This window comes from Prosopis cineraria, unplaced genomic scaffold (assembly GCF_029017545.1).
Source record: "Prosopis cineraria cultivar Desert tree isolate PC_DT_omini unplaced genomic scaffold, ASM2901754v1 PC3, whole genome shotgun sequence".
In the NCBI taxonomy this organism is placed as follows: Eukaryota; Viridiplantae; Streptophyta; class Magnoliopsida; order Fabales; family Fabaceae; genus Prosopis; species Prosopis cineraria.
In genome coordinates this window covers 43,922,083-43,945,555 of record NW_026555334.1, presented here as the reverse complement: position 1 = coordinate 43,945,555, position 23,473 = coordinate 43,922,083, and the positions used below count along the sequence as shown (strand labels likewise).

The 23,473-nt window shown below is 33.9% G+C and overlaps 1 protein-coding gene across 2 annotated transcripts; it reads right to left on the bottom strand.

Annotated features, from left to right (window-relative positions):
- Positions 1 to 1,559: 1,559 nt before the first annotated feature.
- Positions 1,560 to 5,183, bottom strand: LOC129306563 (uncharacterized). Of its 2 annotated transcripts, none has more exons than XM_054947231.1 (2): positions 3,576 to 5,183; positions 1,560 to 1,973 (listed from the first exon to the last, which is right to left on the bottom strand). In XM_054947231.1, exon 1 carries the CDS (start codon positions 5,118 to 5,120, stop codon positions 3,582 to 3,584), a length of 1,539 nt encoding a protein of 512 aa, XP_054803206.1. In that variant the 5' UTR covers positions 5,121 to 5,183; the 3' UTR covers positions 1,560 to 1,973; positions 3,576 to 3,581. The 2 variants fall into 2 exon arrangements, with proteins under 2 accessions (XP_054803206.1, XP_054803207.1); XM_054947232.1 differs by having other exon boundaries at positions 1,560 to 1,947.
- Positions 5,184 to 23,473: the final 18,290 nt, after the last annotated feature.

Sequence of the window (23,473 nt, the reverse complement as noted above, 5' to 3'; positions counted from 1 at the left end):
CCCACCTGAGATTCATCTGCTAAACCGTAAAAACTAACCAACCAAACGTCTCCACCTTCACACTTCAATCTACCACACTAGTCAAAGAGGCCCTAACTTAGCTTATTAGAGATTTTTATTTTTTATTTTGAATTGGGAAGTTAAACATGTTACTATGGGACTAGTCTTTCAACTCACACAGTATTTAGATACTCTTCACCAAAAAATGCTAAATAAGTCTAATTTATAAATAAGAAGATGATGGAAATTTTAAGAGCAACTGGAGAATATAAAACTTGTATTACTTTGAAAACTCAAGAATGCTTATAAATGGGGAAGGTGGAGGTATTTATAAACCTTCTCTTATATCTAAAATGTTCCCATCTCCTAGGGCTGCACAAAAGACAGGACGGCACCAAACTTCACCTTAACCCGAAATCTAATCTCTTTCATGAAAAGAATTAGGTTAGGCAACCCGTAGTCTAATCTTGTCCAGTGATAACCCGAAAATTAACAGGACTGAACTTGGTCCATAGGATTAGGAGACTAGTCCTGTCAATCCAGTACTCGCTTAACTTTTTTTTTTCTCTTTTTATTCTATGAGAAGCAATAATCCATTCCAACATAATAAACTCAATTAAAATAGTAAAAACACTTATAATAATAATAAATCCATAATAATTTTTAATAATAAGAAAAAATATTTTTATTATAGTCCAAATAATTTAAATTTATAATTTTAACAAAAACAGTACTTAACAAAATTCAACAATACTATATTACAACAATAATTTAGAAACAAACTTAACAAATCTTCATACAATTATCTCCTTAGCATTAATTACACTTCAAACATTTGTCTAAAATAAATTAATTATAATTATAATAAAAAAATTAATAGGACTGGATTGGACCAAGTGGTCCGGATGCCTGGTCTCTTGTTCAGTCCAACCCGAAAAAATAGTCTGATCTTTTTAGTCATTTTGGTCCTGAAGGACCAGTATCTATATAGACCGAACAAGACTGAGACTATCTTGAGTTGGACTGGACCATACAGGACTGAAAGACTTTTGCACAGCCCTACCACCCCCCTTAATAGATAATAGAGATTAATTCAATCCCACAATTAACATTGATTTTCTAAAATTCTCTACAAAATATGTTTTGACAAATATTTATATATTTATAAAGAATTCTCTGGATTATATTTTGAGATTTTTATGCTAGAAATGTCTAGATTCTTCTAGAATTGCCTTGCACTCAAAATTAATCAAGAAGCTTCTGAATGATTCTAAAACTTTTCAAACCACTATAAACGCTTGAAAAATCACGGATTTTGATAGTGTGCTTGAAATTACATCGAACTATCGTCAGTATGGTGAAAATGAATTGAGTTCAGGCATTCAACAGGGGCTTCTGCCAACAGAACAGTTGCCTCTGCTTCCATCAGCTTATTGGTTATTAAACTTAGTTTATTAAGTTATTATCATCATACAACTTTTCCGTTTGTAGGATAGATTTATTCGTTTTCCTGGCCGTAATATCCCAAGTATTTGATTGACTTCACTGTACAAAATTGGTTTCACACAACCACAACTTTGATGAATCTTTTGATGAGTGTCATTTAAAAAATTTACAAGTTTCGGAAACTTGTTTGAGCGACTGACCATGGAGGGAAGCCTTTTGTATCACTTCCAGTAATTGGTTCAGTACAGGTAGAAGTAACACTAATGGTCAAATCTCGAACTTAAGATAGCCCTCTTCTATTTCCCGAGAGAGCAAGAGAAAGGAAAAGAAGTATCTTCCCTATTTGGTGACACTGCAGAAGGGTTCTTCCTATAATGGAAAGTATCAAAGCCTTGAGTTTGCATGGCAGGTTCTGCAGTAGTGAAGCGAAGGGGTCCCAGTTAAATAACTAGGGCTTCAACTCTTGTGCTGATTTAATTGGCTGATCTTTTAACATTGAAGCTGTCATGAGGTAAAAATAATTGGATCTGAGGCCAAAAATTAAAATGTATCATACACATAAAATTTATAATTTATAAATAATCATAATCATAATACTATCAAACTCTCCAAAAAGAAAAAACAGCGAAAGTCTTAAGCAAGAAAAATTCACAAAGCTCTATGCATGAACACGACTTGTACGTCTCTGAAGTGACCTTTTTTGGAGGAGAAGGGGGAGAAGACTCAGGAGAATTTTACGAGTTCGATCTAAAAAAAAATTAGAAAAGTGGGGTTCAAAGCTTTTAATTAATTTTCATTACTCTTTTATCTTATATCTTCTTTTTATTAAAATTTTATAACTCCACTTATTCATTTCTTTCAAATCGAACTCGTTAAAATCTCCTTCTCCATTCTCCTCCAACCAGATGGGGTAAGAAACAATTTTTTTCTCACTTCTCACTCCTGCATGCTACTTGGACAAGAATAATAACTCCTTCTTCCAATCTTAAAAATGAGAATTAATGTTCCTTCTCCGAAATCGTAATTACCCACTAAGAGCAGAGTTGTGTGTAAGCGCTGCTGTACACAGCGTAAAGAAGCTAGAATCGATGAGCAGTGTTATGTAAACTATAGTTCTGAACAAGCTTGATGACATTATAGCTCGGCAACTATTGGCAAATCCTTTTATTAATTCGTGTTAAATAAAACAGAGAGATGTTTTGGGGGAAGGGTGAGAGAAATAGACAGACTTTTGGATCCAAACAAAATACTGATCAGACTTAAAAAAGTAACGTTGTATTCATTTTCTTTAACCTCGTTTTGACTTGAAAATGGATCGATCAAGAAATGGTTAATCGCTAAAGGGGCAGCAAAACACTATACAGTCAAACTAATAAAATCCTTTGTAATCATTTGGTCTTTTAAGTTTGACAAACAACCTACTTGTGCTTCAGGACCCACTCATTCCCGTATTTCAACCTCCCCATATCGATTATACTCAGCCCATAATGAGTTTAGAAAAAAAAAAAATTAAAAAGAAGGGATCTAGAGTCTAGACACGGTAAAAGAAAAGAAAACGAAATGCATACTGGACATATGAGACCACCCCATCATGTGATTATGTGGATAAAAAGTTCTATTTTTTCAAATTGTTCAGCAGTTAAAATACAATTTAAAAACTATTAACAGAAGAAATCATAAATAAATAGTGTCATTAAATGCTTTGTTACGTTATGCTGGAGTATGTGAACCAGCTCAATGAGTGGTCCAAAGAGCAGATAATTATCCATGATTACACAATCAAGACAGAAAATTCAACAGCAACATTCAAAAGCAGGTGCACCATTGGTTTAAATTCAAGCATGCCTATATAAATTCTAAAAACCAATTCTAATAATTCTTCAACAGCCAGTTTTATTCAGCTGGTAAGTGCACATTGCACGATACTGGTCAATTTGTTTTCAGTGGGTAAATAGGCTCCCTCTCACAGAAAATAAGCTCAAATGAAGTTAGCAATCCCAGACCAGCTTACTGTTCCATACTCCAAAACTCCATATCCCACAAATTTTATCGTCTAACCCATACTCAGCTGAATAAAATGCACTGAAAGGAACTTCAAATAAAAGAATAAGAAAACAGGTAGAGCATACGTGAAATTAGGCGTCAGTGCCATCCAAGGGTTTTGCGGCAAAAGGATCATGAGTTGGACCAACATCCTGCCCAATATGGCGTTGCACAAGCCGCTGCAGATCAGCCATAACCTTATGTTCCCTCTTCGCCTTTTCTTCGTAGTTAAACATAGCCAAAGCACGCTTGTCCTCTGCACTATAAACCTGGTTTTCTTTCCGAATACGAATAGCATTCATCCTTTGATGCCTACTCCCACTCATCACATATCCAAGGCTTTCAAACTTTTGAATTTCCTCCGCAGAAAGACCCACTTCACCTCTACGAGGGATACGCTTCCCCTGCTGGACATACTGTGCAATGGCGTCACCTTCACCAGGCCTGAGCGCCCCACCATAACTAATGTGACCCTCAGCTCTCGGCAAAGGTTGTGGTCCAACAATGGGTTCATCGTCCAATGCGGGTTTCTTCTGTGACTCAAACAATTCTTTCAGCTTCAGCGCCTCAGCATTAATTTCTGGCTTCTTCACCTCGTCCACCTTGCTCCGCGCATCGGCAGCTTTGGCATCCGAACTCTCTTCAGAGTAAGAATCGTCACTTTTCGCATGAGACCGTCTCTTTCTCCGGCCACCTTTTGAACGAGACCTGGAAGATCGCTTATGCTTCTTCCTTGACCTCTCATGATCATCTGTAGATCGACTGGCATCAGACTCCTCGCTTTCACTGTCTTCGCTGAGGTCCGAATCGCTATACCTTCTCTTCCTCTTCCTACTACTCCTTTTCCGTCTACTTCTGGTTCTCCTACTCTTAACCGATTTCTTTGTCCGCCCACGAACGTCTTCAGATTCACTTCCACTTTCCTCAGATTCAGTGTCACTGTAGGACTTCCTACTCCTGCGCTTGGAACCGGAATTCCTTCTCATCTTTCGCCTTGAGCGTGAAACATCTGATTCAGAATCAGACTCAGACTCGAACGAACTCTCCGATTCACTACTGGCACATTTCTCAGACGAATATTCAGATTCCCCTTTTGATTTGGCTTCCCTATCAGCCGAAGCAGTCTTGCCTACATCATCATGTCCATCTTCGTCAGAAATTTCTTCCACTTTCTCCTCCAAATCATCGCTCTCACGTCTTGGGGGACTCGGCGTAACATTCCAAATACAGCGTTTCAACATCTTCCTCATCTTCTGCCTCTTTAACCTTCTGAACTCCTCGTAGCTCAAACCCTTGAGCTCCTCGTCTGAATCTGAATCAGAGCGCCCACCATCCTGACGATCACGGTGGAGAAACGCGTCGTTTCGGCGGCGATCTCCACGGCCGAATTGCTTTGGTAAAGTATCGCCGTTTAGAGTTCCATATTCGTATCTAGGGCTTCCGCATTCAGGTGATTCGGATCGACGGCGGTGACGATTGTTGTCAGCGTAGCGACCGTATGATTCATAACTAGGGCTACGACGGCTACGGAAATCATCAGAGACATCGGAATCAGGGGTGTAGTGGCCGTTTCCTTGGCTTGAACGGTGCCGTCTATCGGGGATTTCGATAGTGGAGGCTGGCCTGCCCATCGTGGTTTCCGGCGGGGAATGCGAGGTAACAAGAGGCGCTTAAAGATATTTTGCGTCGTCCATATTCTTTTTTTAAATTTGAATTAGGGTTATTTTCGTTGTTCTATTTTAGTCGAAAAGTCAACAGACACTCTGCTATTACAAAATAGTGTAGAAATTCTATTTCTGTTTTTCAAAGTTAAGAATTCTCTGGTTCCATGTCTCACATTGCATTTTTTTTAAAATTTATCTTATAATAAAATATTAAATTAAAAATATTTTTTAATTTTATTTTTAAGAGTATATACTTTAAACTCAAATATTTTATAATAAAAATATTAAAATTAAAAATATAATAACTAATTGTAAAAAATAGTAAAACTTTAATAGAAAAAAGAATTTTTAATGTTAAAAAATAAAATTGATCGTTATTTAATTTTTAAATATCCACCCACCTTCTTATAATAAAACAATAAGTTTAACATTTCATTTCAAGGTGCAAGGATAGGGTGGAAATTAAAGAGAATTTCAATTAAAAACTATTTATTAAAATAATTTAAAATAAAGACTATATAATTTTAAAACTACATGGTAACGCTGAAGAATAAAAATAAAACATGATTTAATGAAAAAGAAACAAAATAACATTCATTTAATTTTCAGTTGTCAAAATACCTTCAATCTTATGACATATTTTTAGGATTATTATGCGGTTATTATTTTAAATTATGTTGATACAATAATCTATAACGGAAATTCTTCTCAAGATTAAACTAAAAACAGTATACAAGCCCCATACATTCTTGAAAAGGTTTTTTTTTGTTTCTGTTAAAGGACTCTTTTACCTTCTAACTTTACCTAAAGAATTGTAAGGCATTTTTAAGTCAATTTTGTCCCTTAATATTAAAAATTTTCTCATCTATTATTTTGTTGTTTTGTCACCATGTTAATAAGCATACATTATACTTTTTTTAATATTTTTTATTATAAAATATTTTAGTTAAGGGTGCCTACTAACCCTTCAAGCAAAAATTGTTGGGCAAAAATGATCCTTAGTCCAATGAAAAATAATAAACAATATTAAAAAATGTTATGATCCACTGATGATAAACGAACTTTAGGCCTTGTTAACATCAGGCGATGAGAGAGGAGATCTTTAATCTTAAGGGATAAAATTGGTTTGTAATTAAGTTTAAAGTGCCTGGTAATCTTTCAAATAAAATTAAAAGATAAAAATAACCCTTAAATTTAGATTCAGCTCTTGAACTCAATTGCAATGCTTTTTCTCCGATGAATGCAATCCAAGACTTGGACTACAGTATCCTTCCCAACAAAATTGAGCATCGAAAAATATTACTTACTTGCCTCTGTTTTAGCCAAATTATTTTATAATTTTCTTATAATAGTTAAAAAATTATATTATATTATAATATAGGTGAAATCATGTAGTTTTAAACATTTTTGAAAAAGAAATATTCATTTAAGGGAGGTTACTTCACTTTAAATAAAACCAAAGCATTTTAAATGTGAAATTTTCAAAAGAAATGTCAATAAGACCTTTAATTGATGGAATTGAAAGGGTGAAAATAAATATGAAAATAGAATTAAAAACTTTTAATATTTGGTTATTTAAAATTAAGTTGAATTAGACTTTCACATGGAAACTATTTCCATCAAAATTGATGAAATTGGGTTTCATTAAACAAAAAACAAAAAAACAATTTCATATATCCTTTTTCATTTTTTACCTTTTCCTTTCTTGTCCCACTCAACCTTCCCTTGAATTAAGTCTGTGAATGACAACAACCTCCTTATCATCGGCGACAATGGCCTCCATCTTGTTATTTGATATGACAAAAATTGATGATGTCAATCAATTATTGGAAGTACTTTCAAGCTTGATCCTCTCTAACTTTACCTCTGGCGACCTTGTGGAGGAGCTCACCACCATGAACACACTTCATGTCCATGACAAAGAAGGTCAACTTGTTTTAGTGGATGACTTCTTTGAATTCAACAACACTGGGGTGTCAAACCAAGCACATGATGAAAATCTCCCGCTTGATTTGCTCTATCATCCCTTGCTGCTACACTTTTTTCTTCCTCGTCACTTTGATCGCAACACTCTTGCCCGTCAGCGTTCGCTTACTATGATAGACTTTCGCAAACATCCCTTTCCCTAAAAGCCTTCCCTTTCCCTTCACTTTAGAATTCATGTTGGCAACGATCGACAAGGTCATTGTGGCTTGTTCTTTAGATGGTTGACTGTGGAAATAGGGATCGAACTTTGGCTATTGTGGATCAGGTTGCCTTTGATTTCTTGATTGTTGAATTTGGATTGGATTGCCTTCGATTTTTCTAGCAATGGTTCTTGTTGCATTTTAGAGAAGGGTGGCTATGTTAGTCTAGGGATTTTTTTTTTGTTTGAGTGAGGGTATTTTAGTCTTTTAATATTATGAATGTGTATTTTTTATTAAAAAAAGTGTACCAATATTCCATGAAGATATCAGATATATTTTTAAACTTTATTTTAATATTCATATCCATTTTCATTAAAAAAAAATTCCATTATATGAAACAGGGCATAGGTTAAAAACACGTTTTCTTAGAATTCACAAATTTTAATAAACATGAAATAATGTACGTGCTTATATTTCAGCTGAAAACCTTCCGTTGAATTAAATTTGATTATTGCACCGTTTCTTCTCCAATGAAATTTGCTGTGCAATATTTTCTTAGACTCATCTAATTCTTGTATTTGTTAAGTGGATTCAGACTATCAGAGTGCTCTGTTTCTATTGTGATATTTAAACACACAACAGTGAAATTAGTCTCGCTAAAAGACAAGAAGGCAATACAGGAATCACATTAATTCCTCTTTCGATCAGACGGTCCTTTCCTTTCCATTTCTTGGTCTAATAGGGTAGTTTCTATATATTGAAGCCAATTCACGCGCCTAACATTATAACTACACTAATTTATCACATCATCATCAGTTTCTTGTTTGTTCGATCATTTGGGCATGTGATTTAAAGGATATTTCGCTATATTATCTACGTGAATAATACATCTTAAAATCCATATAAAACATGAGTTTATGTATAGTTCTACTGTAATTTTTCTCATCTCTTAAAACGCATGCCCCATTCACTATAACTACTTCATATCACTAAAACGCATATATCTAATATTTATTGCATTTATGGTATCATTGATATTATAAGCTGTGTCTTTTTTTTATTCACAAATACAAAATTACATTTCTCATTGGCAAAATCAAAATTTTCATTTACATAGAGCATTCTTTATCTCAAAAGAGCCTTGTTTTTCCTTTCCAAAATCTTGAATCTAGAAGTACCCATAAAGTTATATGTATTAGATACAATATAATAAGGTATGTCAAATATGATAATTTTTAAAAATCACAAGGTACATGCACATGGATATACATTATATTTTAATATTTTAAAGAATAAATGAAGGTGTCTTAAATTTCAAACAAGTAGTGTAATGAAGAATATGAATAAATAAGTATTTGAAGTGTAAATGAAATTCATGATAGAGTCACACCAGATTTGGGTGTAAGGTGTTCAATTATACTACTTATGTAGAGGTCAGACTACAAGAGTTTTTTTGAAAGTGCACAAAAAGATAAGGAGAGAAAACGAATGATAAGAAGAGGTATTTATTATGAGATAAATTCTCTTCAATTATTTATAATGTGAGGGGCTATTATAAAATGAGAAATTATAATCCTCATAAATTCATCTTATAATGGAACGAATTATGGTAATATAATATTCCAATTGATATTGATATTAAGATAAATTTTTTGAATTGGATTCAATCAATTCAATCAAGCCTAATTAATTCCTGACTTCCGGTCAGACTTTACGAGATTAAATATACCAAATTATTACTTATTAATTTCATATAATTACCAATTTCTATTAAAGATGGATATGTAATTCCAACATGTAAATGTTCGTGCAAAGCCAACCAAATATCAATATCTTTTTAAGTTTTCAACCTGCAAAGAAATTAATTTTGATGGACAAAATATGACAATATAGATAATAAAATATAATCAATGGGAGTTGGGTTTAACTGGAATGATCAATCTCTTATAACGTAATAAATCAATAATGAGATGATACTTACATGTAATTAAAAAAAAAAAAACATGTGATGATACATGGTAAAGTACAGATATTTACTATTTACATGCCGATCATAAAAATAATTGTTATAAATAAAAACATATTAAAAAGTATGAAAATGTTTTCGGTTTTAATTATCCATTCAATCCAATAATGAGAACTAAGTTGCTTTTTGCCCGTGGCTGGATTTTTTTCCCCCACAAACCTACTTTTCATGTATTTGAATAATTTTCATTCACCATGTAAAAAATATTGTACAAATCAAATTAAGATGTATTGTGTCATTATAAATAATCTATTTCTTATATACAGAGAAACAAATTCAATGAAATTCATAATGTAAGATTAGATTTTAATTAACAGTGGTTGGGGTAAGATTTTGCGTCTCATTATCAAAACGGTAATCCCAAAACGTTGTTAGTTTGGGACCTGGGACATGTAAATAAGTAACAAATGAAATGAGAGAAGAAAATTGGTTATATTTTTGGCTTTTTGCGCTGGAGGGAAATGAAATCACCAGGTCCACATTAAGGATAAAACTTTCCCGTCTGATGCATCGGACGTTTAATTGTTTTCTTGAAATTATTACCCTCATAAATATAGCATGTTTTATTAAAATATATAGATAGGTAAATGATTTTTTTTTTCAACAGTTAGTTGTCCTAACATCAATGTCACATCTCTCTCTTAAAAGAGATTTTAGATTTGAATTTAACATTGATATGATTGTGTAAAAGATTTTTTAATTTTATATAATATATTTATTATTTAATATATTGATTAATTGATAAGCTTGGTTGAAGGCAAGGTTGAGGCCTATTTGGTTGCAGGGAGAAATTGTCATTAAAAATGTAACAACCTTCCTCGAGATCTTACCGTCACCTGAGACGCTAGACACTCTCCCCCCAGGCCCCACAACAAGGCAACCCCACCTCTTACGGTGAGCATCAGGAGACAAAGGCTTCCCCGCAGTAGTGTGCGGATTATTTCCTTTACGGAGAGCCTCCCCAGGTTCGATCCTCCAACCTCTTCTACATAACAAAGTTGAGGCTGAACCTGATACCATTAAGTCAAATGACCAAGAGAAGAAGCGCTCATGTTTGCAAACCAGAGTTTATGTTTACATTAAATAAACATACTAGAGTTTGTTATCGAAAAAGCCTAGGAGAAAATCAAAGCTAATCCTAGCATGCATGTGCTATTCACTCCACAAAACCTCTCATTTTAAAATTTTCATGACAAGAAGATAGAGACACGTTAAAGAGTATGAGAATAGGGATGAAGCAACCAAATCCAAAGCATGTGAATCACATACCAGAGCATATAACCACAAATTAGAGATTAGAGCTTGTGAATCTAGTCTCTTTTATTGATACCTCTTAGGAAGAAAGGTTAGAGAGTGAGAAACAGGGCCACGGTTTTCCTACTGAGTAGATCCGGCAACCTTGACCATGGAAGACACCAAATGAGAATCACGAATAGCAATGGCAGTAATCTAATAGGTAGCAAGTGATGATCAACAGAGGTAAAAAGCTTCTCTAAAGACTAGCAAACTAAGGAGGAGAGCCTTGAAGAACAAACAAGCTCGTGAAGATAAGGACAGAGAAGGTTAGGTTGATAAATTTTTAATGCCCTAAACATCTTCCCCACCCAATGCTTGATGAAAAGCTCCCCAAATCAACTTCCCTTAAATTGCCCATTTACCTCTGTCATTCATTCAACCTTTTTTTTAGGAATCATAATAAGGCCCCTGAAAAGACAGATTATTACATTTTAAGCCTAAAAAATTCTCATATTACATTGCAAGCTTAAGGGCCCTTGTTGCAATTTTTTTAGACCAAAAGTATAATTTTGCTCTTATGATTTGAAAACACAACTTGCGCGACAATGTATAACACAGTGTCTACTATGCACAATACAATGTTCATATATTTTTAATTAAAAATCCATGCAATTTTAGTTTATCAGTAGGCTAGACTTAACAATATGTACAAGTTAGGCAAATAAATATCCAATACAATATCTATTATACATAACACAAGTTTCAGATATTCTCAATTGAAAGTCCATACAATTTCAATTTATCAGTGGGCTACGTTTAACAAAATGTACAAGTTAGTTAAAAATGTACAACACAATATCCACTATATACAAAATAATATTTATATATTTTCAACTAAAAGTCCATGTGTGTCCAGTATATCAATAGGTTAGGTTTGATAAAATGTAAAAATTAAGCAAATAATGTACGACACAAGATTCACTATACATAATACAATCTTCATATATTCTTAACTGAAAGTCCATGCTATATAGTTTATTAGTAAGTTAGGCTTAACAAAATATATAAGTTAGGCGGACAATGTACAACACAATATTTTCTATACACAACACAATGTTCATAAATTATCAACTGAAAGTCCATTTGTATTTAGTTGATCAGTAGATTAGACTTAACAAAATGCACAAGTTAGGCAAACAACGTACAACACAATATTCATTATGCATAACACAATCTTCATATATTTTCAACTGAAAGTCCACGTGTATCTAGTTTATCAATTGATTAGGCTTAACAAAAAGTCTATTTGTTAACAACATAATATCCATCTATTTCATATGGTCCGTGTTATTAGGTTGAACACTTGCAGAAGTTTTCTAGGTTTATGAATAACAAAAAGTTTGTATATAACATGTCAAGATCTATTTATTAATAATATAATGTCTATATATTTTATGTGGTCTGTCTGATTAAGTTAAAGATTGTCAAATAACATAACAAGTTTCACATGTTAACAACACAAGGCCTTTTTATATGGCACACATGAACATTCACACAAGGTCCTTATATATTCACAATATATTTTCATTGAATTCCATGAACAAATACATCATATATAAAGAATTTACAACTGAATATTTAATATTAACAAGATAATGTTCATGTTTTCACAATACATAATCCAATCTTTTTAACTATCAAAAGATCAGAAGTTAAAGTTCTTGAAAATGCTACTGCACAGCAAGATGTAGAAGCCATCTTTCCTATAATCCAATTTATTGAGAGCTATAATTAACTAATTCACAACAGAACATCTATTGATAATATCAAAAGGTCTATATATTTACAACATAAGGTCTGTCTATATGATATACATAAACATCTGCATAAATTAATTGTAAAGTTTGCATAACGTCCACTTCGTAAATAACAATATAAATTTCATAAATAACATCTACACCATAAGATGTATATTTGTTGCAGTCTATGTCAGAAACAACAAAACGTTCAAAAATAATAACTTGTTTTCATTAAATGAACATGAACATGTACATTATGGCTTATGACTTGATAAAACAAATATGGCTTAAGCCCTCTCTATGTCCTATTTAGACAAAATAAAGCTGTCGAGGAGTCGTGATAGGTTCGTAATATGTAATAATTGGCCAAAAAAAATAATTGTATTAGCTTTAATGTCAAAATCAACACACTTAATCCATTCTTTCCACACTATGGTGAATCTTTCTAAGACGCTAGTTAGTGTGAGAGGGATGAAGTTGGCTGAACACCTGATTATCATCTCTATAGCTATCTGAATAAAAGTGGATCATCCACTCATACTTGTTGAGTGAAATGCTTCAAATGCGAGCTTGAGAAAGAAGAGAAAGAAGGAAGAGGGGTGAAGAAGAAGAAAGAAAATAGAGAAGCATGATGAGAAGAAAGGTGAATTTGATTATTACATTGGTGTCAGAAGAGGAAGAGAGAGTAGTAAGAGGGAGGAAGAAGAAGAAAGTTGCTATTCAGTAATTGATTATTGGAAGAACAAATTAATCATTTTATCAAAAAAATAATTACAAATGAGCCTTTAAGCTTTAGAATAATTTTATATTCTATTAATCATTGTTTGCAAATTTTTTACTTTTGAGGACCTACATGCGATTCCCCTCTTTTTTCTCAAACAACGTTTCAAATGTGCTATTAACTTTTTGTGCCTTCCAAATCTAGGTTGGAAAAGTTTTCCAAACACACATTTAGTCAGATGGGCCCCACACGTTGATGCTGCATGTGCAAGAGAATGTTTGACTTTTTGTCACACAAACTTGTTCTTCTTTGTTTCACCATCCTCCTCCTTAAACCTATGCCCTTTCGTCCTCCTCCTTGCCACTCCATCATTATCTTTGTCTTCCTCCATTGTCAACGACAGAACTAGGCGACGATCTTTGGTTTGGACTATTGAATGGAGATCTGTAAAGTTGTTGATGGTGGATGATGGTTGGCAAAGAGAAGGACAGACAAGGGATGGATCGAGGGGCTTAGATCTAGAAGGACAAGGTGTCGATGGTGGTGCCACTTAAGAAGGCAAGCTCATTCCCAAACAATTCAATTGAATGAGCAGTGAACTCACCACCAGCAGCATGAGTTTTGCTGATAGAGGCCGAGCCATCTACTTTGGAGCCTGAGGTGGTAGAGAAAGCTCGAAGCCCAGTGATTGCCTTTAGATCTTATTGGTCACTTAAAGTAGGTTGAGCCACGGTCGTATACATATAGGCTAGGGTTGAAGCATCTTGAGTGTCCATTTAGCCATCAGAGCAACGCACAATAGACGACGCAGAATTACCTAGAAGATTGGATTTTAACACTAGTTGGACTAGACAAACCTCGAAGGAAGATGATGAGACGTGAAGATGAAGGTGGGTCCCACTTAAATTTATTATTGTCATTTCAATTTCCAAATAAAAAAGATCGTGCGGGGGCCCCTGTTTTATGTGGATGCTTCCTGTGTGTGCCACGCAAGCAAATGTGACTCAACTTACTGTCAACGTTTTTATCAATTAGTGACATTGTGTGATTTAAAAAAATGTTGGGTCAAAATTGCGCCTTTAAAAATGTGAAAATATCAATTGCGTATTTTTAAAAACGTCTGGGTAAATTTGTTCTTCAGACCATCAAAATATCTTCAAACTATCATTCTAACGGCAAAATCCCGACCAGTCAACCACTGATTGTTATATTTGTGGTCCTATTCCCTCCATTATTACTATTAAATATTTGCTATATCACATGATTTTTATTACTGCTATTAAATAGCATAATAATAATCATAATCATTGCTAATTTGCTATCAATCAAATACTGGTTTAAAACTCAAATAACATTATTCACAAATTATAAATAATAAAATATAATTTATTTGTCAGATTTTTTTAAAAAAAAAACACGATATCCATGTCTATTTTTTATGTCCATGTATTACTTTATTCACTACTTTTAATGCTTTATCAATCAATCATCATGAATTTTATAAATATAAAACTCGCATTCTCCATTTTAACTACCTCATGTTATCATATTGTAATATCTTTCCAATCAGTAAATAATATACTTCATCCGGTTTTTATTGTAAAATATTTCTAATTACTTTACATAAATTAAGAAAAGGTGATTAAACCTTTAACTTATTTAAAAATAAAATAAATTTTAAATTTTATCTCTATTTAAATAATTATTTTTAAAATTTATACTATATTTTTTCTCATAATTAATGTATTTAAACATAAATAATAGAGAGAATTATATATAGATCTCGTAAAAAAAATTAATTACTTTAGTATTGTCAGTGACTTTAATTCAATCATTAACGGATGTTAAAGTAATTAATTTTTTGTGTAAAATTTAAACTAATTCTTACTAAATAATATTAGATGACAGAATTAATATCCTATAAATTATTAAGAACAAAGAATCATTGGGTTTACTCTCACTCAAAGATTATGCGAGTAATTGTCAGACTCATAAACATAAATTTAATTACTTCGTTGGCAACGGGATCCTCAGTGTTTGCCTTCTTTATTAAACCCTTTCTTTTCTATCTTGTCGCTTCAAAACCTCAATTTCCAAATTCCAGCACAAATCTTCAACGGCAGGTCTCTTCTCTTCGACGGACGCATCTAATTCTTCACAAAACTTCCTACGGTTTATACAGTTTCCTGCAATTGGCGCATTGGTAAGCTACAATCCTGATATTGCCTAGATCATTCTCTTTACTACTCATCTGCTTCTCTCCACTTTTATATTTTTTAAAAAACTGTATCGTTCAGTGCCCGATTTCGATGTCTTTACGTTTGGACTTATCGGATGAGTTGCTTTGTAACAGACCCATAAGCTTCCAATTACTAATAAATATGTGTTTTTATGCACGTGGCTTTCAGTTTTACTTCTGGCGAAGCCAAAACATTATTTGTAGAAATAAGGTTCTGTTAAAAAATGAGGGAAGGGCTTAGATCTCGAAAGTGATTGGAGAAGCCAGGGAGAGACGAGGTTTCTGGAAGGGGAGTATCTCAAAAGAAAGGAATCATCATAAAATAGGATGCACCTGATTCTAGTGGTGTGGATTCTTCGCATGAGAGAGAACCTTTGGACTTGGAAGTTGTGAATGAAGAAGTGGAAAAAGTAGTAAAAGAGTGTGAACTAGACTGTGATATGGGGACCAGGACGAATGTTGTGCTAGTTGAGAATGGGAACGATAGAAGGGCTTTAAATTACGGGGATAACATTGAGAGGAGGTAAAGAGGGAAGGGGACTCATGATAAAGTGCAAATTGTTGGTCGAGTGTTGCGCTCACAGTTGAAGAGGGCCGATGGTAAGAAATCTATTAATGAAGATGACACTATTGTGGTGGCGAGGAAAAGTAGAGATTCTGATGGGTCTAAAAAGATACAGGTTAAGGCAGAAGATGTAGAGACTGAAGAATGTGCTAGTAGTGGTTACGATAAGGAGAAGAAGATTAAGGAAGGCAATGGCAAACGGAAGGTGAAACGAAAGCGTGGAAGGCCGCCTAAAATGGGGATGACAATGCAGGTTGGTGAGTTGCCACGGAAGCTAAGGAGGCCACCCAAGGCTAGGCAAAATCATGAGCTCATCAAAGTGGGATGTAGTGAAAATAGAAAGCTGGCCTTTCACGGTAAAGAAGGTTTAACTATTGGAGAGGATGCCAGTATGAGTTCAACTAAACTATACTTAAAGGAGAAATCTTTTGGGAATAAGCTAGAAGAGGGTTTTTCTACTGTGAATACTGAGATCAATGTAGGAGCTTCACCATTGAGATCAAAATCTTCAAATGTTCTTGTTGCTAAGAAAAGGCAAAAGAGTAAAGCAAAGCAGTTGGTGAGAGACCAAATACTGGAACTGCTCATGGCTGTAGGCTCGACGGTTGACTATAGACCTAGAAATGGTAGAGATTACAATGACATAGTGTATGTTAGTTTAGACAGAAAGACCCACTAGTCAATCACCTTAGCCTAGAATAGGCTGAAGAAGCATCATGAAGATGATAATAATGAAGGTAAGGTGTATGGACGAGGTTTTAAATTCACACCTATACGTGAAGAAGAATTTAAGACATTAACTAAGGTGATTATCAAGCAAAGAAAAGGGAAACGAAATCAAAAAAGAAAGGGAAAAGGGATGGACTCAATAAAAAAGCAAACAAAGAAAGATAAGGGTCCATTTCATGCCTAGGCAAGTCAATGAAGTAAAAGAAGAGGAAATGATCATTTATCGATGATGATTCTAATGTAGCATCGCCTAGCAGAATGTCAATTGTGGTTAACGATCATAAGCGACAGAAAACACGAGACAAGAAGTGATTTGTTTTGTTGGTTCGTGACATCGAGAAGGAGATAGATTCAGAAGTTGATGGCTATGTTACTTACAATGGAAAACTTACTCTACTTTCCTGGATCATTGTTATGGGAATGGTCTTGCAAAATGGAAAGGTTCATTATATGAACCATGCATAAAGGAAAAGATATGGCATTGGAGGGTAAGATAATAGGAGTTGGCATTGGCATTCACTGTGGTTGCTGTAATGAAATCATAACAATATCACAGTTTGACGCCCATGCAGGAAGCAAACTCTCAGATCTATTTAGAAATGTATATACAAAGGGAGGGAGATTCTCTCTTGCAATGCCTACTAGACTTGTGGAATAAACAAGATGAATCTGAACGTAAAGGTTTTCATTTTGCTGATGTTGCCGGTGAAGACCCTAATGATGACACTTGTGGTGTCTGTGGTGATGGTGGCGACCTGATCTGTTGTGATAGTTGCCCATCAACATTCCATTAAAGCTGCTTGTTTATAAAAGTATGTATCTTTGGTGCAAAATCATATGAACTCTGTTAATTTATATTCATATAGTAAATTATATTGTGCTACATACTTTCATCTTAGATATTATTTTGTAGGATAGGCGGTACATATTGTTATTATTGTGCATTAACCCCCAAATTTCCCTCATTATTTAGTGTCAATTGCCTTATATTTTATTTTATTAATATTTGTTAACTTAATGCAAATTTGATTGGCTTTCATTATCACCAGTACTTTTTATTTTCTTGGTTATCTTAGTTTGAATGTTTTCAAATGTTATATTTTAAATATTACATTTGAAATTCATGTATCTAAATTTTTTTATTTAAATAGTTTAAAAAATTCAAATGAAGAAGAGAGACGAATTAAAATTCAAAACAAAAATAAAAAAATAAAAAATGACAAGTTTATTTTTATGTTTTAATCGATAAAAGAGAGAAAAAAATATAAAAGTAAAAAAATGAGACGTTTAAAATTATTAAAAATTTAAATGACTAGAGTATTGAAAAAATTTAAAATAATCAGCTGCATAGGTTCATTGGGAAGCATAACTTTTATATGCTCAATGCAACTGAGAAGTATAATTCTAATGTTCTTCTGCTGTTAACGAGAAAGCGGTTATAATTGCGTACAACTTTTGATGGATATGCTCTGGCTCATTTTATGGTTATGTCTTTAATTTCAAGGCTTACCTTTGATAAAGCTGCACGCAAAAGATTGATGGCCTTCATGTTTGCACTGGTATATGGTTTATCTCGTTTTCTCCATGCAAAAATTTCCATTTGGTGATTGGCACTGCATTTATTATATTTGCAAATTTTGTGGTCTAGTTGGACGTGCTAGCAAAAGGAATGATGATGGTGATATTATTGATTCTGCATTATTTACATGCCGCTTGTGTAACAGCCCTCCTGGGTCACCACTGCCTCTCCAGGGTCTTTTTCCCAGGCGCTGGACAACACACATGTCACCACATGATTGCCGGCTTTCCCACTGGTGGTACAGTGGTTATTCCTCACCCCACCCTCACGGGGGTCTTTTGGAACCTCCCCAGACTCGAACCTCCAACCTCTACCACCTTAATGAAGTTGAGGCGAACTTGACTCAATGGTACCAGACTTCGCCTCAACTTCATTAAGGTGGTAGAGGTTGGAGGTTCGAGTCTGGGGAGGTTCCAAAAGACCCCCGTGAGGGTGGGGTGAGGAATAACCACTGTACCACCAGTGGGAAAGCCGGCAATCATGTGGTGACATGTGTGTTGTCCAGCGCCTGGGAAAAGACCCTGGAGAGGAAGTGGTGACCCAGGAGGGCTGTTACATAAAAGGCGCCTTTTATGTAACAGCCCTCCTGGGTCACCACTTCCTCTCCAGGGTCTTTTCCCAGGCGCTGGACAACACACATGTCACCACATGATTGCCGGCTTTCCCACTGGTGGTACAGTGGTTATTCCTCACCCCACCCTCACGGGGGTCTTTTGGAACCTCCCCAGACTCGAACCTCCAACCTCTACCACCTTAATGAAGTTGAGGCGAAGTCTGGTACCATTGAGTCAAGTTCGCCTCAACTTCATTAAGGTGGTAGAGGTTGGAGGTTCGAGTCTGGGGAGGTTCCAAAAGACCCCCGTGAGGGTGGGGTGAGGAATAACCACTGTACCACCAGTGGGAAAGCCGGCAATCATGTGGTGACATGTGTGTTGTCCAGCGCCTGGGAAAAGACCCTGGAGAGGCAGTGGTGACCCAGGGGGCTGTTACAGCTTGTGTGGACAAAAATGTAATTCTTTATAGACCTGCCTTTTTTTAATTAGATACTCAAGGCATGTATTTTCTCTTTTCACTAAGCACAAAGTGAACTTTTATCTTTTGTAGATCACAGATCCTGTATTGAGGTGGATTGTGCCCAGATCATTTATTCCTGTGATGCATTTTGTGGAAACAGATGTCATGAAGTATGATATGTTTTTTTCATGTTCAGATCTTGTTTATGAAGTTCAGCTGGCATATTAACTTGATCATAACTTATTCTAAGTACTACTTTGAGTTTTGTGAACTGTCTGATTGTAATACTAGCTTCAAACTAGCACGTGAAGAGTTTTGTGCCCTATCATTTAGCTCAAGGTTGAATTAGTAGTGAATTAAGCATCTTGTTTCTTTGGGTTTCATATTTTATGTCAGTCAAGATATGGCTGAAATCCTGTCTATTTCAATATTTATTGTCAAAGTTGTAAAATCTAGTGTCCATATATTGAAATGATTTACAATTTGACTTTATTTCTTATGCTGTTCTAAGTAGAATTGTGCCTTATATGAAATGAAATATTGATATAAGTTTTAGGATATTTTGAAATCTGAATTGTTATAGAAGTTATAAAACACTAAATGAAATTCTCATTTTAATTTTATATATAGTCTTTTACGTATATATAGAATAACTATTTTAGTGGCTTGAAAATATTGTTGTCATAGGATCTATTTATTTTCAACAATATAATGTTGTACATGTTCTTGAAGTATTGATATCATTTTATTTTGCTTTCACTTTATATTTAATAAAAGAAATTGTGAAAATTATTATTATTAACAAACTTTGTTAAGTATTGCAATAAAAATTTCAAGATATATTGAATGATATGTGTTTAATATTTATTATAAAATTACTTATTCAAAAGTTAAGAGGTTTGGTAAAGATGTTCTGCTAAAAAAGTTATTTTTTAAAAAAAATTAATCAAGCTATTAAAATTTATAATATGAGTAATTTTTACTCTTTTATTTAATCTCATTGACATAAAGATTTTTTGACAATTGAGTATTATTAATGTATTGATATATTTATTTACTATAATTATCAATTTAAAAAATTAAATAGTAAATTCAATAAATAAGTAATATAGCTTATTATATTGAACAGAACTTTAGATTCTAATGATGTATTTAAATCATTTAATGTTCATAAGGATGATTAATTTTTTATCAATTTAATGATAAATTCATATCGAGAAGGAAATTGTTAAAACATTTATCATAGATATAATAATTTTTATACCATAAAAAATTAATGAGCATAACTTAATATGTATATATATATATTGATTGTTATACATGTATAAAATTAAATATAAATATAAATATATATATTGAAATATTTATAGTATGTCGGTGATATATATAGCTTTTCTTTAATTATTATTATATATATTGTTATCTCAGTCTCCTTAATAAAAATTTTTGGCTCTGTCCCTACATGAATCATCATTATGCTTCTACTGGTGGTACTAAAGTGATGGTTTTATCAAACAAAGCTAGTTGATTTCTTTGATCCATTTGCAACTTTGCAACGCCAGAGTATGGATTTTTTTTTTGGTTCCCTTCAAAAAATTTGGAGGGGGTAATAGGGTTTGGTTAACATATGGCATTCGGCAATGCAATTTAGGACAGAGGTAATACAAAGTTGTTTTGTAGATAATTGTATCTTAAAATGGAGTTGTTGATATAGGAAGCTGGGCAAAGTCAACCTTACTCTAGGCATCTTTATAAGTTGAATTCAAGCATGATGATAATTCTGTTGTGAATCTAGCTAATATTCTTTTTAGGGATAAGAGTCAAAAATGTTCCTGAAGTGCACACAAAGGATCATAAATAATCTTAAATTCAATTATAAGTCATTTATATTCCTTAATCAATAAGATTTTTAAAACTTTCACCCTGCCCTTTTTATCATTAATTCCTCTATTAGTCGTCCCCACATTAAAATTTTTTAATATTTATTTATTATAAAATATTGCATTATGGGGCCTCCCAAGTTTTTTTATATTTTTTAATAATTTAAAAAATTTCTCTCCCTTCCTCCTCCCTCCCATTTCTCCCCCTCCTCTTTCTTTTTCCCTTCCTCTATATAGTTTCTCTCTCTTCTTTACAGTCTCTCTCTCCCCCATCTTAGCCACAGGTTTGGCATCACCTCATCTCTCACAGCCCCTCCTTCATTGACCTCCTCAAATGCATCTGGAACTAGTGCAACGTTGATGGCCTCGCATACTTCAACTACAAGGCCATCCTCAACGAGCCACGTCTTGTTCGTGGTTCAGACAACATCTCTCTTACTCCCTCTTCCTCTTTTTCCTCTCCCTCCCTCCCCTTTATTCAATCTCCTTCTGCACTCTCTCTCCCTTCTTCTCGTCCTCTCCCTCCTCCCTCTAGTCATCATCCTCGTTGATGCCATGATAGCTCCAATGACTATTTTGGATAGGCTAGACATGCATGCACGCTCTCTCCCCCCTTCTCTCCCTTGTGGCCTCATCTGACTCCCCTTTTGCTCCACCACCTCCCTCCAAAACCAAAACTCTCTCTGTGTGTGTCACGAGAGAGAGAGCATGCTTGCAAGGCAGAGGACTCCTAATAGGAGAGAGAAAGCTTGAGAAAGAGGTAATTATGGTAGAAATGAAGAAGAGAGTAGGGGAGGAGAGAGGGAAGAGACAGGGGGAGAGTGCAGACAGAGAGCATGCTTTGTTTTTGCTAAAGATGTGTGTGCGGAGGGGAGAGAGAATGTGGAGAAGGAGGAGGAAAAAATATAAAAAAAGTTATGTGGGACCAACAAGCAAATATTTTATAATAAAAAATAAAAAATAATATATGGGACCCACATAATAGATCTATTACGTCAATGTAAAAGAGCAGCGATTTTTTAAAGTTAAGGGTAATGTTTTTAAAACTGAACCGAATATTGAACCGAAAAAGTCAACGGTTCACGGTTCGTATGGGTCAACCGGGCCAACCGGTTATGTAATAATTAAATTTAAAAAAATTATATATGTATATAATAATTTAAATATAAAAAATACATATGAAATTGCTATTTAACTTTAAAAAATCAAATTTTTTAAATTTATCATTATTTAACAAGCCACATGATACAGCATAATATTAAATAATTAAAAAAATTAGTTATTTTTTTAAAAAATTTGATAAAAATAAAAAAATTTGAACAGTCCGGTTTTTAAAAATCGGATCCGGTTCCCAACTTGATTCTAGTTTCCGATTTAAAATGGATCAACCCAGGTCAACTCCTAAAACAGTTTTTTCTTATGAACCAGACCGGTCGACGGTCCGATCGTTCGGTCCGGTCCAGTTTTCAAAACAATGGTTAAGGGATATAAATAACACATAGTTGAATTTATGATGATTTGCAACTCTTCATATATATTTGGGGGATATTTTTAACTCTTAACCCTTCTTTTTATTATCCACCTCTTGTTTTTCTATAAAAAATAAGAATTCCCAGTATAAATGAATAAGGTGTTGGAGATCAACATCGTCCAAACTTTAAAGAGCAATTTTTATCAGATTCCTTGCCAGGGGGGCAACGCGTGATGGGCAGCTAGCCCATCTCTCTCCATGATAACCGTTGATCTTGACTCTCCATTTAAAATTAATCTTTGATCAAGTCCCTTCTTTGATGAATTCTGTTAACTTGCAAAACAAAATCAACTCCGTTTCAAACGTAATTATAATTTTTGGGGGTGATTTGTCACTTAATATTCTGTTACAACTTACAATACTAAAAGAGCATAAATTTGGATTAAATTTCTTGAGCGTTCCAACATGGCAAAATGATAATTATTTAATTAAGGCACAATGGATGTAAGTATGGCTCATTTATTCATCTTGTTAAGGGCCTTCTTTTCCCATATAACCGGCCCCTATTCCACGGCTCTCTTTTTTTTTTTTTTTTGAATTACAAGAGGTAAGCCTAAGCTTAAAAAATAATCAGACTAAAGACATGTTATAAGTATATTGCTCAGCACAGATATCATTCGACGGTTTTATTGTCGATAACTCAGCTGCTCCTGTTTGAAATTCTCTGGTTATTATGGGTTAGTAATAATGATAATAATAACGCCGACAAATTGCATCTCATAAATCAACGTTTGTTAATTCAACTCTGGGCATATATGCGAATGCGAAAAAGTCAATACACTCTAGAAAGCACAGCATGAAATATGAAAACATAAATGTAGATCGTAACTTAAATAAAAACAGAAATTTTCTTTTAATACATACAAGTCCTTAGA